Source organism: Myxocyprinus asiaticus, chromosome 44 (genome assembly GCF_019703515.2).
Source record: "Myxocyprinus asiaticus isolate MX2 ecotype Aquarium Trade chromosome 44, UBuf_Myxa_2, whole genome shotgun sequence".
Lineage (NCBI taxonomy): Eukaryota > Metazoa > Chordata > Actinopteri > Cypriniformes > Catostomidae > Myxocyprinus > Myxocyprinus asiaticus.
Genome location: NC_059387.1, coordinates 32,839,938 through 32,859,445, shown reverse-complemented (window position 1 = coordinate 32,859,445; position 19,508 = coordinate 32,839,938). Strand labels below are relative to the sequence as shown.

The following is a 19,508-nucleotide window of genomic DNA, read 5'->3' as shown; positions in this document are numbered from 1 at the left end:
TGATTTGCGTTACTTACCTAAAAATAAGTCTGAAAAGAGGGTAATAGACAATGATGTCTGTAGTCTCACTGAAGTGCTTTTGGAGCTAGTATTGCATTTAAATGTCTTGTTGTGAGGGTACTGTATATGTGTGTGTGTGTGTGTGTGTGTGTGTGTGTGAGTGTGTGTGTGTGTGTATGTGTGTGTGTGCAGGTTTGGGTGGTTTACGAGGACATTTTTTTAGGTTATAAACTGGTAATTACAAGGGTATTATGCTATAAATGTGGTTTATGAGGACATTTCTAGTGTCCCCATAAATTAAATTGCTTAAAAAAAAAAACATACTAAACGATGTTTTATTGAAAATTTAAAAATGCAGAAAGTTTTTTGTGAGGGTTAGGTTTAGGGGTAGGGTTAGGGTTAGGGGATAGAATCTATAGTTCATACAAGTATATCTATGGAAAGTCCTCATAAGGATAGTGGCACCAACATGTGTGTGTGTGTGTGTGTGTGTGTGTGTGTGTGTGTGTGTGTTCACTAGGTAGCCAGTGTGTCATGACAATCTTTGACAGTGACAACAGAACAGATAATCCTCTTTCTACATATGGCAAAAAAAATTGACATTTCTCAAAATGTACATTTTCTTAGTACATTGTAGTTTTTTTAAAGTGGTGCATTGCTGCAGTGTATGGCTAACAAAAAAACATATAGGTCTATATATGATCATTATAATAGTATATCATAGTTTTTATTTTTTATAGAACCATACTTTTACAAATATTTTGCTATATATTTATATATAATGATTTACTTTATTCTTGTTAATTACATGTGCCCATGATGTATTAAATAGCATGTAGCACAGTCTGCTCACCTCATTAACATAAAAAAATAATTACAATATTTTTTAATAATAATAAATATTAAAAAAGTGTGACCCTCGAGGCTAAAGGGATCCTGCTTTCCAGCCCCACTAGCTTTCCAAAGTTGAGTACCCCTGATTTAGGATCAACTTTACACAAACACAAATACTATATACTCTCAATAAAAAACTGGAAAGCTTTACCAAATCAGATTCATAACAACTTTAAGAATTTCAAATAATCCAATTATTTTCACAATTTCTGTTCTTTTCCATTCTTACTGTAAAAATCTATCCTAGACAAATCCCAAACGTCTTTGTGTTGAAGTTGAAAGGTTTGTCTTTTGGATGATAATCTGCTAATTCACTCTAATCTCTTGTCAGTCACAAAATGTCTGAAGAATCTGAGTTAGATTAACCGAAGAACAGCACTCAACTTTGATGATCCACGAACAACATGCTAACACAACACCTGTGGTTTTATTCATGGTCAGCACGGTGAACAGACTCAAATTAGGACAATGATCAAGTACAGATTAGGTTAAAACTCCACCTGGGTATCATGTGCGGTAAAAACTTCATAAAACCAACAAGTGTCATTGTCTGACAGAAGGGTCAGAGCATGTGTTTGATTGGTGAACTCAGTGACCCCTTGAATGACTTTTAAGCACAAATTAAGAAAACAATGACAAAAATGAAGACTAATGCATATACACAGTTACACACGATACACTGCAAAAAAATAATTGTGTTGCTCAGTAATCTTGTCATGCTTTCCAGTAAAATATCTAAACATTCTTTAAACATGACAAATGTACTTGAGAAGCAAAATGGCAAAAGATATTACTATGTCTTCTTGTCAGAGAAATTTACAGAAAAATCTATTTGCCAATGAGGGAAAGAAAAATAAACTGTTTTTCAAAAGTACAAGAAGATTATTTTTCTTTTTGCCTTTGGCAAATAGTGTTTTCTTGTTTTAAGCATACTGTAAACTTCACTACATTTTGTTAGACATATCTTAAGTCATTTTGTTTTTCAAGAAATGTATCTTGTTTTAGGAATGTTTACTTTAAATCATGACAAATGCACTAATTAAGGAAATTTTGCTTTTATTATTTTTTGCAGTGTAAAAGTGACAAATTAACACAATGCATATTGTACTAAATTTTTGTCTTTCTGTCCAGTAAAAATATCGAAACATCCTTAAAACAAGATACATTTCCTTATTAAGTTTCAACTGAATGTTAAAAACTACTTTTCAGAAAATGTACCTTTTGGCATTTTTTTTAATTAACAAATATTATAAAAATGTAGTAATCTTAAAACAAGGGAAAAAAAAACAAGTACAATGTAAGGTGTAAGAAAAATACACTCAAGACACATTCTCTGAAAATAAGCTTCACTATCTTGAACAATTTTCCCAAAAGGGGAATTTATATTGTTTTAAATATGTTTAAATATTTTTACTGCAAAACAAGACAACATACTAAGAAAATGTTGTTTTGTTTTGCTTTTTCCAGTCCAAAAACTGTTACTGATCCAACTTTTTCCATATTGTATTTCTACAGTGCAAATCCTACATAATAAAAACATAAATCTTTTAAAAACTTACCCCTGTCTCACTGTAACATTGTGTTTGGTCACACAAAGCACGCGTGAAGACAGCGATCGCATCCTTAAGCGATTCCGTCTGTCTTTGGAGACTCTGAGCAACTGGGCGCACAGGGTGTCAAAGCAAACCAAACTTCCACAGTTGCTAACAAAATGCTAATTACTCATATAAACCAGTTGAACAACTGTTAAAAGATAGTTTATTCTATTGCAATTTATAGTTGCTCCTCTGAGAGTAGAGTTCAACCTGCCGGACGTTCCAGTCGGACATTTGTGACCCAGTAAACCTGAATCAACTACTAAATCTCCTATATGAGCAAAGCTACATATGCTCATGAAGTACAGCTATACAGTGATATGAGTGTGTGTGTGTGTCACTTTAATCTGATTTAAAGCTCAGTACTGTGACCCAGAGTGTGTGCATGTGTGTGTGTGTGTTGGAAGAAGACTCTGTAATAACATACATCTGTTTAATCTGATTAATCCACATATGCATGATCTTGTATTGTCCAACTGACACTCTTAACACACACTGAACATTTAAATATACTAATAAGATGATTTTGATGATAACAATAAATGTATTGTATCTGACTAAATAAAAAGGCAACCAGTGAAGGCAATGATCACCATTACTGTTCATATTTGGGATTAGGAAACTGAATAATATCTAAATACTAAAATTTGGAACAACACTCATCCTGCATAGTGGATGAGAGTTGTGCTATTACTTTTCAAAGTGACCGGACTTACAATCTTTGCCTGGCAGACAATAAAAATTCACATTTTCTTCAGAAAGTTTGTGCATGTTGTTGGTGTAAGACACAAATCCTGTTGTGTGTATAAGGGTTTGAAAGAGAGAAGACACTTGAACTCGGTTCCAGAGAAAAATGTGCACGATATTGTCCAAATTAAGTGATGCATTTTCCACAACTATGAATAGAAATTTCGGGAATGTCACCATTTGAGAGACTGCGTGACTCTGACATGGTTGTAATGCTAAATAAAAAAAAAACATACATTCCAAATAAAAAAACAGCAGACAGCCAGAAGATTGTGAAATATGAGCCCAGAGTAAGAGAGCATGTCTTAAAGTGTCCGAATAAGAGAGAGAGAGGGAAATGGACCCTAGAGAGCGAGTGAAAGATGAACCACAGGCCGCAGAAAGACAGAAAGTGCAAACTCCACACTTCCTCAACAAGGAGACAGGAAAATAAAGACTGATACTGATAACACACATCCACTCAGAGGAAACAGGAACACCTTGGTCAGCTGACCTGGATTCTGGCAGCTCTTTTGGAAATAAGAATCTCTAGTCAGCAGATCCTTACACAAACACTACCACCCAAGACACTGGCTTTACAACTGCTGTAAGCTAAATAAAACTTCATTTTGGTCTGTGTAGTTCAGCGAGTATTGACGTTGACTATCACCCCTGAGTCGCGAGTTCAAATCCAGGGCGTGCTGAGTGACTCCAGCCAGGTCTCCTAAGCAACCAAATTGGCCCGGTTGCTAGGGAGGGTAGAGTCACATGGGGTAACCTCCTCGTGGTCGCTATAGTGTGGTTCTTGCTCTCGGTGGGGCGCGTGGTTAGTTGTGCATGGATGCTGTGGAGAATAGCGTGAAGCCTCCATGTGCACTACATCTCCGCGGCAACGGGCTCAACAAGCCACGTGATAAGATGCGTGGATTGATGGTCTCAGACGCGGAGGCAACTGAGATCCGTCCTCCGCCACCCGGATTGAGGCGAGTCACTACGCCACCACGAGGATTTAGAGCACATTGGGAATTGGGCATTCCAAATTGGGGAGAAAAAAATAAAAATAAAATAACTCCTAATTTTAATTAGGCCTGTCGATTTAACGTGCTAATTCAGTGCAATTAATAATACATAAAATAGCAAGCAAAAAACAAAATAAATAAATAAATGTACACAATTAATTATGCCACCAGACATAATAAGGAATATTCATACCACGGGAGCTATTCAATCTTGAAGTACCACCTGTTTTCAGCAGGGGGCAGTAAGCAAAACTCCAGCTGTATAGGCAACAAAACACACTCAGGCTTGCTTGACACTAGCGACAGCACAAGATGAAAATGAGTTCTTGTACTCAAAGAAAGCCGAACGGAGCGCAATTCCGAATGCAGGAATCTCAAGACATGTTTTTCTAAGTTTCAAATTACGTTTATCTTGACACAGTGACCTAAAAACGATGTGTTTGTGATGCGATGCAACCAAAGTGAGATACTCCAAAAGCATCCGACGCATGTGTCCATTGATGCGTCTTTAGAAAAGCCCTTATATTAAATCTATCTTGGACAGATAGCCGAATTCTTTTGCGAAATGGATTGCTGTAGGTCAATAATATGGAAATAAACAATATATTGCCTTTTAAAGCCACGTTTTGTATTGTCTTATCAATGCTTTACTCGTCTGCCACAATAATTTCATGCATTTTTTTATTTTCATTATTATTTTTCTAATATATATTATATTTATAATTATTTAATCATTATATATTGAATTACTGTTATTTGTGGGCCTTTCTCAGCAAATATTTATGTATGCAATTAACTGTGATTATTTCAATAAATGAATCTGCATATCATGTAATTAATTTGATTTAAAAAAAGTTATGGATTGACAGCCCTAATTTCATTTTTACATAATTTGGTCACATAAACAATTCAGGTGGAAGAAAATAATTTGTTTTATACGTTTATACTGTCTTTAAAGATTTAGTTCTTAGTTCATATTGTCACATTTTGTCAACACAAGTGCATGACTTCACAAGCGTTTTGTGGCACCTGCTTCATAAAACAACAAGAAGCTCACACAGCAGAAAATGCCAGACAATGTTTTCATCAAGAACTCAGTGTCCTGAGCAGAGAAACTATATCAGAAAGTTATTTCCTTATGAGATTACTGACACAAAATAAACCACTGCTGATACATTCAAGGTTACTTAAACGCCATGGTTTATAGGTCATAGGTCACCATTAAGCAGGATATCATGACATGTATTGTGCGTGTTTGAGTGATTTATGACCCATGGATTACTGCCCACTGTTTATGTATGCTTGTTAAAGCATGTGTATGTGTTACCTGCTGCGGTCGTCTCCATCCGTGAGTGTGTTTTCAATGCCGCTGTCTGTCTCCACGTCCTCGTGGAGTTCTGGATGAACGAGAGCCGTTGTGTCCTCATCCGTGAATGTTTCACACTCGCTGTAAGCACTCTCCGACCCGAGATAGGCACTGTCAGAGACCTCCGCCTGCTGAAGACACACACAAATGGGTTTGATACACATTCAAGTTAATAACTGCTAAAAAAGATCTTGATCATTCAATTTGAGCTTTTCATCTGTCACACAGAATATGTGCCAACGATTGTCCCTACAACATCATCAGGCAGATCAGGCAGACATAAATAGTTTTCATTGATCACTTAATGTCATACAAAGTCCAGTAAACATAAAAAAACTAAATCAATATTCGGTGTGACCACCTTTGCCTTTAAAACAGCCCCAATTCTCCTAGATACACCTGGACACAGTTTTTCTTGGTTGTTGGCAGATAGGATGTTCCAAGCTTCTTGGAGAATTCACCACAGTTCTTCTATTTATTTCGGCTGTCTCAATTGCTTCTGTCTCTTTATGTAATCTCAGACTGACACGATGTTCAGTGGGGGGCTCTGTGGGGAACATGCCATATGTTGCAGGGCTCCCTGTTCTTCTATTCTAATATTTTCTATATGCAAAAATAATGTTTGGGAGTCTAATATTTATATTTCCTGTTGACAGACTAAAGCTGAAGATATAAATAACCATCTTAAGACAAATGCTTTTGTGAAACATCTTATGTGCCTAAGACTTTTGCACAGTACTGTGTGTGTGTGTGTGTGTATATATATATACAGGTGCATCTCAATAAATTAGAATGTCGTGGAAAAGTTCATTTATTTCAGTAATTCAACTCAAATTGTGAAACTCGTGTATTAAATAAATTCAATGCACACAGACTGAAGTAGTTTAAGTCTTTGGTTCTTTTAATTGTGATGATTTTGGCTCACATTTAACAAAAACCCACCAATTCACTATCTCAAAAAATTAGAATATGGTGACATGCCAATCAGCTAATCAACTCAAAACACCTGCAAAGGTTTCCTGAGCCTTCAAAATGGTCTCTCAGTTTGGTTCACTAGGCTACACAATCATGGGGAAGACTGCTGATCTGACAGTTGTCCAGAAGACAATCATTGACACCCTTCACAAGGAGGGTAAGCCACAAACATTCATTGCCAAAGAAGCTGGCTGTTCACAGAGTGCTGTATCCAAGCATGTTAACAGAAAGTTGAGTGGAAGGAAAAAGTGTGGAAGAAAAAGATGCACAACCAACTGAGAGAACAACAGCCTTATGAGAATTGCCAAGCAAAATCGATTCAAGAATTTGGGTGAACTTCACAAGGAATGGACTGAGGCTGGGGTCAAGGCATCAAGAGCCACCACACACAGACATGTCAAGGAATTTGGCTACAGTTGTCGTATTCCTCTTGTTAAGCCACTCCTGAACCACAGACAACGTCAGAGGCGTCTTACCTGGGCTAAGGAGAAGAAGAACTGGACTGTTGCCCAGTGGTCCAAAGTCCTCTTTTCAGATGAGAGCAAGTTTTGTATTTCATTTGGAAACCAAGGTCCTAGAGTCTGGAGGAAGGGTGGGAAGCTCATAGCCCAAGTTGCTTGAAGTCCAGTGTTAAGTTTCCACAGTCTGTGATGATTTGGGGTGCAATGTCATCTGCTGGTGTTGGTCCATTGTGTTTTTTGAAAACCAAAGTCACTGCACCTGTTTACCAAGAAATTTTGGAGCACTTCATGCTTCCTTCTGCTGACCAGCTTTTTAAAGATGCTGATTTCATTTTCCAGCAGGATTTGGCACCTGCCCACACTGCCAAAAGCACCAAAAGTTGGTTAAATGACCATGGTGTTGGTGTGCTTGACTGGCCAGCAAACTCGCCAGACCTGAACCCCATAGAGAATCTATGGGGTATTGTCAAGAGGAAAATGAGAAACAAGAGACCAAAAAATGCAGATGAGCTGAAGGCCACTGTCAAAGAAACCTGGGCTTCCATACCACCTCAGCAGTGCCACAAACTGATCACCTCCATGCCACGCCGAATTGAGGCAGTAATTAAAGCAAAAGGAGCCCCTATCAAGTATTGAGTACATATACAGTAAATGAACATACTTTCCAGAAGGCCAACAATTCACTAAAAATGTTTTTTTTATTGGTCTTATGATGTATTCTAATTTTTTGAGATAGTGAATTGGTGGGTTTTTGTTAAATGTGAGCCAAAATCATCACAATTAAAAGAACCAAAGACTTAAACTACTTCAGTCTGTGTGCACTGAATTTATTTAATACACGAGTTTCACAATTTGAGTTGAATTACTGAAATAAATGAACTTTTCCACGACATTCTAATTTATTGAGATGCACCTGTATATATATATATATATATATATATATATATATATATATATATATATATATATATATATATATATATATATATAGCTCTGGAAAAAATTAAGAGACCACTGCAAAATGATCAGTTTTTCTGGATTTGCTATTTATAGATACAGTTGAAGTCAGAAGTTTACATACACTTAGGCTGAAGTCATTAAAGCTCATTTTTAACCACTTCACAGATTTCATATTAGCAAACTCTAGTTTTGGCAAGTCGTTTAGGAAATCTACTTTGTGCATGACATGAGTAATTTTTCCAACAATTGTTTACAGACAGATTGTTTCACTTTTAACTGACTATATCACAATTCCAGTGGGTCAGAAGTTTACATACACTAAGTTAACTGTGCATTTAAGCAGCTTGGAAAATTCCAGAAAATGATGTTAAGCCTTTAGGCAATTAGCCAATTAACTTCTGATAGGCTAATTGGAGTCAATTGGAGGTGTACCTGTGGCTGTATTTTAAGGCCTACCTTCAAACTCAGTGCCTCTTTGCTTGACATCATGGGGAAATTAAAAGAAATCACCCAAGAAAATAAAACTGTGGACCTCCACAAGTCTGGTTAATCCTTGGGAGCAATTTCCAAATGACTGAAAGTACCACGTTCATCTGTACAAACAATAGTACACAAGTATAAACACCATGGGACCACACAACCATCATACCACTCAGGAAGGAGGCACATTCAAGTCTCAAAGAGATGAATGTAGTTTGGTGTGAAAAGTGCAAATCAATCCAATAACAACAGCAAAGGACCTTATGAAGATGCTGGAGGAAACAGGTAGACAAGTATCTATATCCACAGCAAAACAAGTCCTATATCGACATAACCTGAAAGGCTGCTCAGCAAGGAAGAAGCCACTGCTCCAAAACCGTCATAAAGAAACCAGACTACAGTTTGCAAGTGCACATGGGGACAAAGATCTAACTTTTTGGAGAAATGACCTCTGGTCTGATGAAACAAAAATTAAACTGTTTGGCCATAATGACCATTGTTTTGTTTGGAGGAAAAGGGTGAGGCTTGCAAGCCAAAGCACACCATCCCAACCGTGAAGCATTGGGGTGGCAGCATCATGTTGTGGGGGTGCTTTGCTGCAGGAGAGGCTGGTGCACTTCACAAAATAGATGGTATCATGAGGAAGCAAAATTATGTGGATATATTGAAGCAACCTCTCAAGACATCAGCCAGGAAGTTAAAGCTCGGTCGCAAATGGGTCTTCCAAATGGACAATGACCCCAAGCATACCTCCAAAGTTTTGGCAAAATGGCTTAAGGACAACAAAGTCAAGGTATTGGAGTGGCCATCACAAAGCCCTGACCTCAATCCGATAGAAAATTTGTGGGCAGAACTGAAAAAGCGTGTGCGAGCAAGGAGGCCTACAAACCTGACTCAGTTACACCAGTTCTGTCTGGAGGAATGGGCCAAAATTCCAGCAACTTATTGTGAGAAGCTTGTGGAAGGCTACCCAAAACATTTGACCCAAGTTAAACAATTTAAAGGCAATGTTACCAAAATACTAACAAATTGTATGTAAACTTCTGACCCACTGGGAATGTGATGAAAGAAATAAAAGCTGAAATAAATCATTCTCTCTACTATTATTCTGACATTTCACATTCTTAAAATAAAGTAGTGATCCTAACTGTCCTAAGACAGGGAATGTTTTCTATGATTAAATGTCAGGAATTGTGAAAAACTGAGTTTAAATGTATTTGGCTAAGGTGTATGTAAACTTCTGACTTCAACTGTATTTGTTTGAGTAAAATGAAAAATTTTGTTTTAAGTACTGACAACATTTCTCCCAAATTCCAAATACAAATATTGTCATTTAGAGCATTTATTTGCAGAAAATGACAACAGTTAATTTTTAAACAACACAATACTAATGTTTTAACTTAGGAAGAGTTCAGAAATCAGTATTTGGTGGAATAACCCTGATTTTCAATCACAGCTTTCATGCGTCTTGGCATGCTCTCTACCAGTCTTTCACATTGCTGTTGGGTGACTTTATGCCACTCCTGGCGCAAAAATTCAAGCAGCTCGGCATTATTTGATGGCTTGTGGCCATCCATCTTCCTCTTGATCACATTCAGAGTTTCAGGTCTGGAGACTGGGCTGGGCTGGCTATGACAGGTCATCACTGATCCTCCACCAAATTTCACAGTGGGTGCAAGACACTGTGGTTTGAAGGGCTCTCCAGGTCTCCGTCTAACCATTAAACGACCAGGTGGAGGGTCGGTGATGATCTGGGGGTGCTTCAGCAAGGCTGGAATCAGGCAGATTTGTCTTTCAAAAGGACGCATGAATCAAGCCATGTACAAGGTTATCCTGGAAGAAAACTTGCTTCCTTCTGCTATGACAATGTTCCCCAACTCTGAGGATTGGTTTTTCCAGCAGGACAGTGCTCCATGCTACACAGCCAGGTCAATCAAGGTGTGGATGGAGGACCACCAGATCAAGACTCTGTCATGGCCGGCCCAATCTCCAGACCTGAACGCCATTGAAAACCTCTGAAATGTGATGCCATCAAACAAAGCCGAGCTGCTGGAATTTTTGCGCCAGGAGTGGCATAAAGTCACCCAACAGCAATGTGAAAGACTGGTAGAGAGCATGCCAAAGACGCATGAAAGCTGTGATTGAAAATCAGGGTTATTCCACCAAATATTGATTTCTGAACTTGTCCCAAGTTAAAATATTAGTATTGTATTGTTTAAAAATTAACTGTTGTCATTTTCTGCAAATAAATGCTCTAAATGACAATATTTGGGAGAAATGTTGTCCGTACTTTATAGAATAAAACAAAAATGTTCATTTTACTCAAACACATACCTATAAATAGTAAATCCAGAGAAACTGATCATTTTGCAGTGGTCACTTAATTTTTCCCAGAGCTGTATATATATATATATATATATATATATATATATATATATATATATATATATATATATATATACACATATTTCCCCAGGTGAGGGTTTTTATTATTATTCACAAGATATTAAGCTTGAGACACGATGTATGTGCTGATGGAGTGCGTTTCCATATAGTCACATCTTTCTTTTAACGCCCTCGCTTTATTTTAGAATACTTGATATGGATGAATATTGTCTGTCAGTGATTGTTTTTATTTCACCTCTAGAGGTTGCTGTTATACTGTAGAACCATGCTGTTCTTACTGTAGAATCCTCCAGCACCGGCCAGAGAGGAACATGTTTAAATAAAAAAACAACTATCTGCAACTATCGGCATAGATTTTGCCGATAACCAATAGTTCCAAAAAAACAGCTATCGGCACCGATTAATCGGTAAAACCGATATATATTAGACTACCTCTAGTTCCATAAGACAAAAAAAAATCTACTGTTCTGCTTTTATTTTATTGCTGAAATGTTGATGTCCTGTACACTGTCGGCAGACACAAACCGCTAAAACAACACTGCAGTGGCTGAACTGTTATCTCAGAAACTGTCTAGCTCATGGGTCAACCTAAATAAAAGTTGCAAAAGTTTATCACATGATAAATTATGAGTGACTAAGGTGCAGCAGGGTGATTCTCATAAAACCTGTCAACAAAATGTCCTGGTCATATTTAACCCCTAAATCCATACAAAAATATGAAATTATACTTTGCGTAAAGAAAATGAAGCCTACATTTAGGACCACAAAGATTTTTTAGCATTGTGGCATTATTTTCAGGACACTTCAAGCACATTTTACCACCCAACCTTCATTACTGCAACACATCTGAAAGATTTACTAATACTATTCCCATTGTTTTCAATGATTCTTATTACCGTAACATGGTAATTTAGTTTACTGTATTGAACAATGTTTTTTTTATTATTATTAAAATCAGCAAAAATACAAGGCAGTACCAAGGTAGAACTACTATGTGTGAACACAATTACAATTTATTCATTTTTTTACACTGTGGTAATGAAAATATCATAATGACCATCTTTTTTCACATTGTGGTAATGAAAATTGGGAGGTAAAATGTGCATGCCTGTAATGAAAATAATGTCACTATGTGAAAAAAAAAAAAATGGCCCTAAAAGATAGGCTTCATTTTCTATATGCAAAATAAGATTGCTTATTTGTTTCATTTGATTGGAGTAAAACAGGAACAGAACAATCATTGACAGATCGTGTGAGAATCAAAAAATCTGATCAGAATGGAAAGGCTACATCAAAACAGCACACTATAGATCAAAATGTACTGTAAAATATGATTTAATGTTTGTACCTCATTAAAAACCTTTACCTTATCTGTCATTCACTTAAAAAAAAATGACAGTAAATAGTAGTGCACACATTTTACAATGCTGAAATATGCAGTTAAAAATTACAAAAAAAAAACTTTCCAATGTCTTTATAGTCATTTTAATGAATACATAAGAAGACAACAGAACTACAACACAATCATAACACCACACAACTAAACTTTGATCATATGAACGCTCACATAACTGGACCTACAGTATGTTCCAGATATTCAGATCACTGTTGTGAATTAGTAACAAAAGTTCACAAAACACTCAAGCAAACATTGAACCTCGAACCTTCAGCCAGTCAATTAGATCCAAGCTTAAACAAGTATCTCAAATCCTGATGTACCTGTGTGAGTCCATGAGTGACTCGTAGAGCAGGAGAGGTCATAACCAGAACCATTCTACCTTCTAGAGTACCACAACACGGGAAAACTGGTTACCTAACAAAGCTCAGTCCTGACTGTTTCCTCTCTCATACACAGTCACATATAGAGTCAACAGAGAGAGAGAGAGACAAAGAGACATATTACTCCTCATCTGTTCCGCTGGAAAATAAGTACCAAAGTCTGAAGGGCACCAGCACCAGAAATGGGCGGAGTCATGGCCACTGACCACACCCCTTTAATTTAACATCAATGTGCCAACAGAACTTTTCAACACATTAATAAGGAGACTGTGTGCATACATTCAATGGCTGTGGCTCAAACTCTACCTAGGCAGTATTTTCCGGCAACAAAGGTGCAATCAAGCAGGTTTGCCCCAAAAATAGGTTTTGAGAAGCGCAATCACATCTATGATGCCCAAAAATGCTGTCTAGGTAGGCAGCTCACTAGGTTTTAAGACACAGCCTGTTACTGTTTTTTTCAGGGCGGTCTGTTCTCATGTGAACTAACAGCCACCGGCAGCAAAACATTAACAATTCCCACCCAACACACACACACTACACTTATTCATGACTGTGGCAATCATTTGTTCTGATAAATAACAGGTGTGTGTTATGAAAAAATCTGTTACCAGCTTTTCTGTATATTGCCAACTGTGTGTGTGTGTGTGTGTGTGTGTGTGTGTGTGTGTAGGCAGGTTTGGGTGGTTTACGAGGACATTTTTTAGGTTACAAACTGGTAATTACAAGGGTATTATGCTATAAATGTGGTTTATGAGGACATTTCTAGTGTCCCCATGATTCAAATCACTTAAACATACTAAACAATGTTTTTTTGAAAATGTAAAAATGCAGAAAGTTTTTTGTGAGGGTTAGGTTTAGGGGTAGGGTTAGGGGACAGAATTTATAGTTTGTACAGTATAAAAATCATTATGTCTATGGAGAGTCCTCATAATGATAGCCGCACCAGCATGTGTGTGCGTGTGTGAGAGTGTGTGTGTGTGTGTGTGTGTGTGTGTGTGTGTGTGTGTGTGTGTGTGTGAGAGAGAGTGTGCGAGTGTGTGACAGTAAGACAGAAATGAGGAAAAGGAAAGTCAGATACCAAAAACAAGTCTCTAAAATAGCAACTGGTACATTTCTATATTTGAGTGAATATGCTAAATATTTCTCAAGATAATACACACCATCTATCATTTGAAAAGTGTTTCGAAATCAACTCGTTCATTTATTGCCTCGTTATTGGTTGCTGTTGTGAGTGTTTTACTGCAGAGTGAACTCAAAATGAGTTATATAACTCATGTCATAATGAATTCTTATCATAGACAGGGCCGAAACCATCATAAATATTGAGAGGGACTCTTAAATTATTACATTTGATCTCTAAATATATATCTCAAACTAAATTACCCCAGTGTTTATATACTGTATACAGTAGTTATTCACAAACACACATAAGGTACACATACTGTACATACATATATATACTGGCTATTTAAATCATAATAAGTATATATATGAGTGTTTCTTTTGGCACTTTAATGTCTCAGGGATTGATTTTCATTAAGACAAACAGACTTCAACCTTTTTCTTTTTGATATACAGGTGCATCTCAATAAATTAGAATGTCGTGGAAAAGTTCATTAATTTCAGTAATTCAACTCAAATTGTGAAACTCGTGTATTAAATAAATTAAATGCACACAGACTGAAGTAGATTAAGTCATGTGGTTCTTCTAATTGTGATGATTTTGGCTCACATTTAACAAAAACCCACCAATTCACTATCTCAAAAAATTAGAATATGGTGACATGCCAATCAGCTAATCAACTCAAAACACCTGCAAAGGTTTCCTGAGCCTTCAAAATGGTCTCTCAGTTTGGTTCACTAGGCTACACAATCATGGGGAAGACTGCTGATCTGACAGTTGTCCAGAAGACAATCATTGACACCCTTCACAAGGAGGGTAAGCCACAAACATTCATTGCCAAAGAAGCTGGCTGTTCACAGAGTGCTGTATCCAAGCATGTTAACAGAAAGTTGAGTGGAAGGAAAAAGTGTGGAAGAAAAAGATGCACAACCAACCGAGAGAACCGCAGCCTTATGAGGATTGTCAAGCAAAATCGATTCAAGAATTTGGGTGAACTTCACAAGGAATGGACTGAGGCTGGGGTCAAGGCATCAAGAGCCACCACACACAGATGTGTCAAGGAATTTGGCTACAGTTGTCGTATTCCTCTTGTTAAGCCACTCCTGAACCACAGACAACGTCAGAGTCGTCTTACCTGGGCTAAGGAGAAGAAGAACTGGACTGTTGCCCAGTGTTCCAAAGTCCTCTTTTCAGATGAGAGCAAGTTTTGTATTTCATTTGGAAACCAAGGTCCTAGAGTCTGGAGGAAGGGTGGAGAAGCTCATAGCCCAAGTTGCTTGAAGTCCAGTGTTAAGTTTCCACAGTCTGTGATGATTTGAGGTGCAATGTCATCTGCTGGTGTTGGTCCATTGTGTTTTTTGAAAACCAAAGTCACTGCACCCGTTTACCAAGAAATTTTGGAGCACTTCATGCTTCCTTCTGCTGACCAGCTTTTTAAAGATGCTGATTTCATTTTCCAGCAGGATTTGGCACCTGCCCACACTGCCAAAAGCACCAAAAGTTGGTTAAATGACCATGGTGTTGGTGTGCTTGACTGGCCAGCAAACTCACCAGACCTGAACCCCGTAGAGAATCTATGGGGTATTGTCAAGAGGAAAATGAGAAACAAGAGACCAAAAAATGCAGATGAGCTGAAGGCCACTGTCAAAGAAACCTGGGCTTCCATACCACCTCAGCAGTGCCACAAACTGATCACCTCCATGCCACGCCGAATTGAGGCAGTAATTAAAGCAAAAGGAGCCCCTACCAAGTATTGAGTACATATACAGTAAATGAACATACTTTCCAGAAGGCCAACAATTCACTAAAAATGTTTTTTTTATTGGTCTTATGATGTATTCTAATTTTTTGAGATAGTGAATTGGTGGGTTTTTGTTAAATGTGAGACAAAATCATCACAATTAAAAGAACCAAAGACTTAAACTACTTCAGTCTGTGTGCATTTAATTTATTTAATACACGAGTTTCACAATTTGAGTTGAATTACTGAAATTAATGAACTTTTCCACGACATTCTAATTTATTGAGATGCACCTGTATAAAGGTCACATTAAAACTGAATTCGAAACTTTTTACCAGGCATTTGTCATTTATTTTTGGTACTTTTCAAATGCCTTTTATGTATAGATTTTACTATTTAGCCATGTCCTAGTCACAGACTTTCAATATGAAATAAAATTCACAAAAAATATATATAAATTATTGCATGTTTGAAACTTCAATTATCTAAAAGAGTGAAACATAAACCATATCAGCATTTATTGTGTGAAAATAATTTCTAACAATTGTTGGCCATTTTTTGTATAAAAAAAAAAACTTTAAAAATGTAATTTACATCAGTGTCATTTCCAGCACAGAATTCTATTAAACACAATACAGAATTTGAGATGTGCTGGAAATGAAATTGTCGTGGGAATTGTCAAAAATGACATAAATCTCTTGTGATGCTTGTACAGTTAAAGTCAGAAGTTTACATACATTTAGGTTGAAGTCATTAAAACTAATTTTTAACCACTCCACATATTTAATATTAGCAAACTATAGTTTTGGCAAGTCCTTTAGGACATCTACTTTGTGCATGACATGAGTAATTTTTCCAAAAATTGTTTACAGACACTGCCAGTTTCACTTTTAATTGACTATATCACAATTTCAGTGGGTCAGAAGTTTACATACACTATGTTAACTGTGCATTTAAGCAGCTTGGAAAATTCCAGAAAATTATGTCTAGCCTTTAGACAATTAGCTTCTGATAGGAGGTGTACTGAATTGGAGGTGTACCTGTGGATGTATTCTAAGGCCTACCTTCACATTTGTGCCTCTTTGCTTGACATCATGGGAAAATCAAAAGAAATCAGGCAAGACCTCAGAAAAAAAAGGGTGGACTTCCACAAGTCTGGTTCATCCTTGGGAGCAATTTCCAAACACCTGAAGGTACCACATTCGTCTGTACAAACAATAGTATGCAAGTATAAACACCATGGGACCACACAGCCATCATAAGGCTCAGGAAGGAGACACATTCTGTCTCCTAGAGATGAACGTAGTTTGGTGCGAAAAGTGCAAATCAATCCCAGAACAACAGCAAAGGACCTTGTGAAGATGCTGGAGGAAACAGGTAGACAAGTATCTATATCCACAGTAAAACGAGTCCTATGTCGACATAACCTGAAAGGCTGCTCAGCAAGGATGAAGTCTCTGCTCCAAAACTGCCATAAAAAAGCCAGACTACAGTTTACAAATGCACATGGAGACAAAGATCTTACTTTTTGGAGAAATTTCCTCTGGTCTGATGAAACAATAATGGAACATTTTGGCCATAATGTGAATCGTTATGTTGGAGGAAAAATGGTGAGGCTTGCAAGCCGAAGAACACCATCCCAACCGTGAAGTATGGGGGTGGCAGCATCATGTTGTGAGGGTGCTTTGCTGCAGGAGGGACTGGTGCACTTCACAAAATAGACGGCATCATGAGAAAAGAAAATTATGTTGATATACTAAAGCAACATCTCAAGACATCAGCCAGGAAGTTAAAGCTCAGTCGCAAATAGATCTTCCAAATGGACAATGACCCCAAGCATACCTCCAAAGATGTGGCAAAATGGCTTAAGGACAACAAAGTCAAGGTATTGGAGTGGCCATCACAAAACCCTGACCTCAATTTGATAGGAAATTTGTGGGCAGAACTGAAAAAGCATGTACAAGCAAGGAGGCCTACAAACCTGACTCAGTTACACCAGTTCTGTCTGGAGGAATGGGCCAAAATTCCAGCAACTTATTGTGAGAAGCTTGTGGAAGGCGACCCAAAACGTTTGACCCAAGTTAAACATTTAAAGGCAATGTTACCAAATACTAACAAAGTGTATGTAAACCTCTAACCCACTAGGAATGTGATGAAAGAAATAAAAGCTGAAATAAATCATTCTCTCTACTATTATTCTGACATTTCACATTCTTAAAATAAAGTAGTAATCCTAACTGTCCTAAGACAGGGAATGTTTTCTATGATTAAATGCCATGATTTTTACTAATGAATAAGCCACACACACATTTCAGCACTAAACCAGCAGGAGGCACTACAGCAGAACAATGCACACGCTCCAGTTTTCCATTTATTAAAGTTCTGAGCTGCTCTCCATGCGTCTTTCAATTTTCCGGGAATTTGTGGAATGTGCTGGTCTTTGTGTGTGTATGTGTGTGTTACCTCATCATACTCCTCTGGAGGTCCACTGGCTTCCACTGCACTGAGCTGAGTCTTATAAATATCTGGATCAGAACCTGTTGGAGAGAAAACATGAGGGTGAATACCAGTACATACATTTTCAGTTTTGGAGATGCAGTGGTTAATGACATTCGCATACTTTTAAATGCTTTACATCATTTGTAAGCAATCACACTGGAATAATTCAAACAAAGCTGAGCTGTCTAAATTCCAGGAAACAATATTTATATAAAAGCCTGCTCTAACTAACTGGAATTTCCAAATGCATGGGAAGATCTCGGGCATATACTCTTAAAAATAAAGGTTCTCTATCAGCATGTATGGTTCCATGAAGAACCTTTAACATCCATGGAACCATTCCATTGCACATTAGGTTCTTTGTAGTGGGAAAAGGTTCTTTAGACTGGAAAAAGGTTCTTAAAAATGGTTATTTGGGAATCAAAAATGGTTCGAAACCTTTATTTTTGGAGTATACTGATTTTTGTGTCTGGCTGTGGATCCTAATATTACAAGAAACATCCACTGTAAAATTTCTTATGCAGATCCTGATTATTATAGGCCAAAACATTCTGAAACATTTCCTTAAATACAGTATATTTATCCTTTTACCCAAATTTACCTTTCTTTAAAAAAAAAACTCAAATACAATGAGGTGATAATACATGCATGCTTTGGTCCACATTCGTTAATTTAACCTCGTGCGACCCCATGTCCACGTGTATGGACATTGTGTTCTGGTTTCGCTATAGGCTATGCTTAATTTATTGTGAACTGATCTCAGTTCAGGAGACTCTAGGCTGTCATTAAAGGGTTAAACTTTCAGCACACCAAGTCATGTGACAAAACAACACGGTGCCAATCTCAGCCGAGTTTGTCTTTCGGAGAAATTTTATTACAATTTTATTTTAACATGGTTGCCATTGATTTGATGATGCTTGCCATTACTTTTAATCAGAATTATTTATTCAGAAAATCAGCTGTAATGTCTGTAACATCTCAAAAACATGAATAACCAACACTCCTGGACACATAATAAACTATTTGCTTGAAATTACTTAAAATTTCACAACTTAGTCCCACTATCTACATATGTGGACATCAATTTTTAGGAGAACTATTTGCTCTAGAATTATTTTTTAGTTATTTATTTTTTGCTTGTTTGTTAGGCGCTACTAGTAACAAATCTAAAAGGGAAATGGAAAATGCACACAGCAGCCACGCGGGGGTCTCAGGAGGTTAAATTCAGTTACTGCGCCCCTCAGTGGTGTGGTTTTGCTGCCTGTGATGTTTGTTTATTTAATTGGTTGCCACAGCAACTTTTTTTTAAAAGGAAAACAAACGTTCACCGTTTACCATAGTAAAAGAAACATTTAAACGCTCAAGGAAACGTTCTGTCAATATTCTTAGTTTTATCTGTTCTATTCTACATCAGCTTTTTACTTGGTTTATTTGCCATTATTTTGTGGTATCCGCATTATAAAGCCAGGCCACACTTTGTTTGG

The 19,508-nt window shown here is 37.2% G+C and overlaps 1 protein-coding gene across 8 annotated transcripts in view; it reads right to left on the bottom strand.

Annotated features, from left to right (window-relative positions):
- LOC127434130 (rab11 family-interacting protein 3-like) overlaps positions 1-19,508 on the bottom strand; it is a 51,095-nt gene that overhangs the window by 16,720 nt on the left and 14,867 nt on the right. For 7 of the 8 annotated variants that reach the window (XM_051686640.1, XM_051686641.1, XM_051686643.1 and 4 more), the window contains 2 exons: positions 17,989-18,062; positions 5,562-5,731 (listed from right to left, as the gene is read on the bottom strand). In XM_051686640.1, the coding sequence (XP_051542600.1) occupies positions 5,562-5,731; positions 17,989-18,062 (244 nt within the window). The remainder of the gene's footprint in view (positions 1-5,561; positions 5,732-17,988; positions 18,063-19,508) is intronic. The other variant, XM_051686645.1, reaches the window with a different exon arrangement.